Here is a 5,870-nt window from a genome sequence, read left to right as displayed (position 1 = left end):
CCTGCCTCGGCTTCCCAAAGTGCTGGGATTACAGGCTTGAGCCACCGCGCCCGGCCGAAACTATATTTTTAAACCAATGGTCAGGTCACACGGCGTAGGATGGAATATTTGAAATTTGCCAGTTATAAATAAGAGTGTGTCAAGCTTTAAACATAGTAAATATGATTTTATGAAATAATTAAGGATGTTGGGAAGCTAGTTACATAAGCACACAGACCTTTTTGGTTTTGGTGAAACAAACACTTTGTAAATTGACATTTTCATACTGATAATAAGTAAAATTTTTTTTCTATTTTGTAAGTTTGGCTATGTTTGTAAGTTTTTTTTCAAATACAGCTCATGATAAATTACCTTTAATGCTTAATAAACTACATTGTTCTTTTAAATTCCCTTTAGAATGGAGAGCAACACATCATCATCTTTGGAGAATTTAGCAACGTCGCCTGTGAACCAGATCCAAGTGAGTGATGTGGGAGATGATTGAAGAACTTTCCTCTGTAGAGAAAGAATTGTCCCCTACATATTTAATATGCTTATTCAGTATCCTAACTTGAGATAGTTCAGCAAATGAATTAAGAGGCTCATATTTATTTAAAAGTCTGCTATGAAAATCATCCTTGTGACTAAGAAGTCCTAGATCATTTTGGTAATTAAAATGTATGAGATTTATTTTTAATGAAGTCTTCACTCCGTCTAAGTTGGATAATGAGGTTGGCTGCTCCTTTTCATCATACCCACTTGAGATCCAGTGTTGATACCAGTCAAGCTGCCCTTAGCTGGGGATTCTATTTGATTTTGGCCTGGGCAGCAGTTTAACAGTTTTCTTTGTTAGTACAGAACCTACTATGCAGTAGTTACTCCATAAACCATCCTCTCAGGGATAGGACTTCTTTTCCTCTTTCTTTTACTGAGAAGCTTCGTTAATTCTGCCTTAGAAAATCTCCCTTACATGTATATTTTTCTTCCCTTGCAACCTATAAGATATATCAATTTTTTCTCTCTTGCTTACCACTCACCACTACCAAAAACAAACAAAAAAAAATTTCTGCCTTTAGTCGATTTGGCTAAACTCCTAGCTATTGGCTATAACTGTGAGGGAATTGCTTTTTTGTTTTGTTTTGTTTTGAGGCAGAGTCTCGCTCTGTTGCCCAAGCTGGAGTACAGTGGCACGATCTCAGCTCATTGCAACCTCTGCCTCCTGGGTTCAAGCAATTTTCCTGCCTCAGCCTCCCTAGTAGCTGGGATTACAGGCGCCCGCCACCACACCCAACTTATTTTTGTGTTTTAGTAGAGATGGGGTTTCACCATGTTGGCCAGACTGGTCTTGAACTCCTGACTTCAAGCAGTCTACCTGCCTCAGCCTCCCAAAGTGCTGGGATTACAAGCATGAGCCACCATGCCTGGCCCAAATTGCCTGTTTTAAAGTAAAATTACAACATCATGGAATATACAGTAAGGGTGAGCTTGAGAAAAAGTGGGAAGAGGGTTCTAGAAACCCTAACTCTGTCGTCTTTAGTTTCAGCTCACTTTGGAATCTCTTCAACCATGTCTAATATATGTCAGAGCCCTGGAAGCTCATCTCTCCCTACACGATGGTGTCAGTGTGTCTGTAACCTGAGGCAGCATGGTGCAGGGAAGAGCACTGGCTTTGGTGTTGTAACAAGGTTGAGTCAAATCCCAGTATTGTAAACCACTCAGCCTTGGTTTTGTCCTCTGTAAGATGGATTCATTAATACATCTCTGGTATGGCAGGCCCTCCCTAGGATAGAATTTTATACTAAATATTATTAGTAAACACAAGGGAAGCATAAAAATAGACCAACTTGCCTGCACTAAAACTCAGGGCCTTTCTGACACCCAAGAGTGGGTATAACTTCTGAAGCATGGGTCTTATACTTTCTGGTTTTTGGCCTTCATCTTGAAGGTGCTGCTTATGATCCACCACAAAAGAACAAACTAGACAGGCCAGGCACAGTGGCTCATGTCTGTAATCCCAGCACTTTGGAAGGCCGAGGCAGGTAGATTACTTGAGCCTAGGAGTTCAACACTAGCTTGGACAACAAGGCGAAACCCTGTCTCTACAAAAAATATCCAGGTGTGATGACACATGTCTGTAGTCCCAAACACTTGGCAGGCTGAGGTGGGAGAATCACCTGAGCTCATGAGGTTAAGGCTGCAGTGAGCTGAGATCGTGCCATTGTACTCCAGCCTGGATGACAGAGTGAGACTCTTGTCTCAAAAAACAAACCAAAAAAAGCTAGACAAATGTCTGGGTGCTAAATCTATTCATTCAAAATCTTTTGAAGGACCCAGGCATTTATATGTTTAGAAACAAAAAACAAAAACAAAAACTTCATAGGCTGTGTAGATGCATAGCAGAGTCTCATAGCCATTGTGGTAAAGGCCTTGGAGGGTAGTTTTCAAACCAGGCTGATACCGTAATTATATGGAGAGTTTTTAAAAAATACAGTTTTCAACTTCTACCTCAAACTCGTTGAATCAGCATTTCTGGAAGTAGTTTTTCCTGAATTAAGAGTATGAGAATACCTTATCAAGAGAGTAATGACAGCTTTTGTACTATAAAGGTATATAGGAAGGGATAGAAGCAGAGGCGTAAGCCTTACATTTTAAGAAGAAATCATATACCATTCCTTACCATTGAAAGTTATAGAATAGAAGGTAAAGAGTTAACTCCTGAATACCTACTGAATATTTGAAAAGAAGTATGTTTTGGGGCCGGGTGCGGTGGCTCACACCTGTAATCCCAGGAAGGGTGTTTACACTTTGGAAATGTAAACTTTGGAAGGCTGAGGCGGGTGGATCACCTGAGGTCAGCAGTTTGAGACCAGCCTGACCAACATGGTGAAACCCTGTCTGTATTAAAAATAACAAAAATTAACTGGCCTTGGTGGCAGGTGCCTATAATCCTAGCTACTCGGGAGGCCGAGGCTTGAGAATCGCTTGAACCCAGGAGGCGCAGGTTGCAGTGAGCCGAGATGTCGCCACTGAACTCCAGCCTGGGGGACACAGTGAGACTTTGTCTCAAAAAAAAAAGAAAGAAAAAGAAAAAAACAGAAAAAGAAGTATAATGTTTGGGTGTTTTGTTTTGGTTTTGTTTTTTTTTTTTGAGACAGAGTCCACTTACTGTGTTCCTCAGGCTGGAGAATCACTGGAACCACCTCCCTGGTTCCAGTGATTCTCCTGCCTCAGCCTCCCGAGTAGCTGGGTTAACAAGCATGTGCCACCACGCCTGGCAACTTTTGTGTTTTTGGTAGAGATGGGGTTTCACCATTTTGGCCAGGCTGGTCTCGAACTCCTGACATCAAGTGATCTGCCCACCTCAACCTCCCCCAGTGCTGGGATTACAGGTATGAGCCACTGCATCCAGCTGAAAAAGGAGTATAATGGAGGTTAAATATCTGCACTGTAGAGCCAGATTTGCCTGGGTCTAATCCCAGCTCTTCCACCTATTAGCTGAGAACCATGAACAAATTGTTGATCTTTATCTGTACCTCACTTTCCTCATCTGTGTAGTGGGGACAATAATAGGACCTACCTCAGGATTGTAGTGAGGTTTAAATAACCCAGTGAAGATAAAAGTGTTGAGAATAGTACCTGGCACACAGAAATGGTTGCTGTATATGAATTGGCTATGATTATTATTTATTGTTATTGCTGTATGCCACGCACTTTTTATTACATCTTTTTTCCTAATAACATTGCTTTGAAATGAAAAATATCCTTAATCTGCAGATGAGAAAAAGTAGATGATGCTTAGTTTGAGCCCGGAATCATGAGACCAAAATCCATACCCTTTCCATTATATCCTAATTTCTCTCCAAATGGTAATGTCTAGAATTAAAGTGATTTTTTGTGGTTTTATTTCAGGAAACAATTTCTGATAATTGTGTGGTGATTTTCTCAAAAACATCCTGTTCTTACTGTACAATGGCAAAAAAGCTTTTCCATGACATGAATGTTAACTATAAAGTGGTGGAATTGGACCTGCTTGAATATGGAAACCAGTTCCAAGATGCTCTTTACAAAATGACTGGTGCAAGAACTGTGAGTATATCCTCTGTGGTGCTGTTCCTCTTTAATAGGTTGTAAACCGAATCACCCAGAGCCTAGACCCTTGTGTTTGGAAAATGAGCCAGACATTCTCTGAGGATAGAAAAAGCAGCTGCAGATCTAGGAACCAGATTCTTAGAATAGGAAACAGCAGAGTTGATTTATTTTTATTCTGTGTGTGTGTTTTGATTGGGGTTGATGAGTAGTGTTACTATGAGTGCTTGTCTATGGATCTTTGAGTTCCTCTTGGAGCTCTTTGCAAGATAAAAGTATTCTTCCTCCCTTTACCTGGGCAATACAGGGGTTGGTCTTCAATTACTTTTCTAATAGGAGTGCTTTAGTGCTCCATGTTTTTAGATTCTTGAAATTTGGATTTTTCCATAATATGCATAATCAGAAAAATGTACAGTGTTGCCACTTTCAAGTTTATTGAAAGAAGTTTATAGTGCACTCTTTCCCTTCAGTAAACAAATGTAAGAAAATAACTAAATATTATTAGTTTATCTGCTTTAGTTTATCTTTTACATACCATGGTGATTAGGAAGAAGGGTTTTAGAATCAGATTGTTTTGGATTTGAATCGCAGTCTTTTACCATCATTGTGATTTTGCACAAGTTCCTGTGCCTCATTTTCCTCCAAAATAGGGCTAAAAATAATACCTACCTCAAAAGGTTAAGATTTTAAGATTTAATTTGTGAAAGAGCTTTATGGTGCCAGGCTCATAAAAGTACCCGGAGTCCAAATGTCTATTATTATGTGAAATCTTAGTTCTGATACTAGAGGGAAGCCTAATTCTTCTTTTGTTTGTCCAACAGGTTCCAAGAATATTTGTCAATGGTACTTTTATTGGAGGTGCAACTGACACTTACAGGCTTCACAAAGAAGGAAAATTGCTCCCACTGGTTCATCAGTGTTATTTAAAAAAAAGTAAGAGGAAAGAATTTCAGTGATGTTTATACTAATAAGTTTGCTAGTACGGTGTCAGTTAAAGTGGTAATGCCCAATAATGTCTTTTAAATGTTTGAGGATGTTTTAAATACATGCATTGTCTTCATGAAGATGTAAAAATAATGAACAATAAATTGCAGTGGAAACGTCTTCTTCCCACCTGCCAATTGTTGAGAAAATGGGATGGTATTTAAAAAATGAAAGGTTGGAGTTGTATCAAGATAAGGAAAGAATGTATTTTCTTAGGAATTTATGTATGAATTTTACAGCCAAGAGCTGGAAGGTAAGCATTTGGAATTCTTTATTTCCTATTCAGGAGTTAACTCTTTATCTACAATAGTTTTTAAGTGATAAGGACTGATGTGTGATTTCTCTTTAAAATTTAAGGCTTTTGCTGATACACTTGTGAACTAGGCAGGAATATCTTATACGATATTGTGAAAAGCCTTCACACTTTGTACTTGTAGAGTAATAGAAGTATATTAAATTTTTAGCATGGAATGAAATTTATCTTAGAGAAACTAAATTATTCATTTAATGACTTAACAGTTCCCGGGAACAAAACTATACCTATGGGCAGAAATTAAAAGGAGATGATTTCAGCATTGTATGAGGATGAACTTTTGAAACAGTATAGAAATGTACTTCAGTTGGCATGGGATGATAGGCTCACGCCTGTGATTCTAGCACTTAGGGAGGCCGAGGTGCAAGGATCACCTGCGCTCAGGAGTTCGAGATCAGCCTGGTCTACATAGCAAGAACCCCATATTTACAAAAAATAAACAAAAATTAGCTTGTTGTGATGGCACATGCCTGGAATCCTAGCTACTCAGGAGGCTGAGGCAGGAGGA

At 39.1% G+C, this 5,870-nt stretch overlaps 1 protein-coding gene across 1 annotated transcript in view; it reads left to right on the top strand.

Annotated features, from left to right (window-relative positions):
- Positions 1–5,171, top strand: part of GLRX2 (glutaredoxin 2) — a 9,347-nt gene extending 4,176 nt beyond the window's left edge. Inside the window, exons 2-4 of the mRNA XM_011934207.1 lie at positions 397–460; positions 3,889–4,065; positions 4,887–5,171. Of these exons, the coding sequence (XP_011789597.1) occupies positions 397–460; positions 3,889–4,065; positions 4,887–5,021 (376 nt within the window). The 3' untranslated portion in view covers positions 5,022–5,171. The remainder of the gene's footprint in view (positions 1–396; positions 461–3,888; positions 4,066–4,886) is intronic.
- The last annotated feature ends 699 nt before the right edge of the window (positions 5,172–5,870 follow it).

The sequence above is a fragment of the Colobus angolensis genome, unplaced genomic scaffold, assembly GCF_000951035.1.
Source record: "Colobus angolensis palliatus isolate OR3802 unplaced genomic scaffold, Cang.pa_1.0 Scaffold132, whole genome shotgun sequence".
Classification (NCBI taxonomy): Eukaryota; Metazoa; Chordata; class Mammalia; order Primates; family Cercopithecidae; genus Colobus; species Colobus angolensis.
The sequence above is the reverse complement of the archived record's forward strand: the minus strand, read 5'-3'. Positions and strand labels throughout refer to the sequence as shown.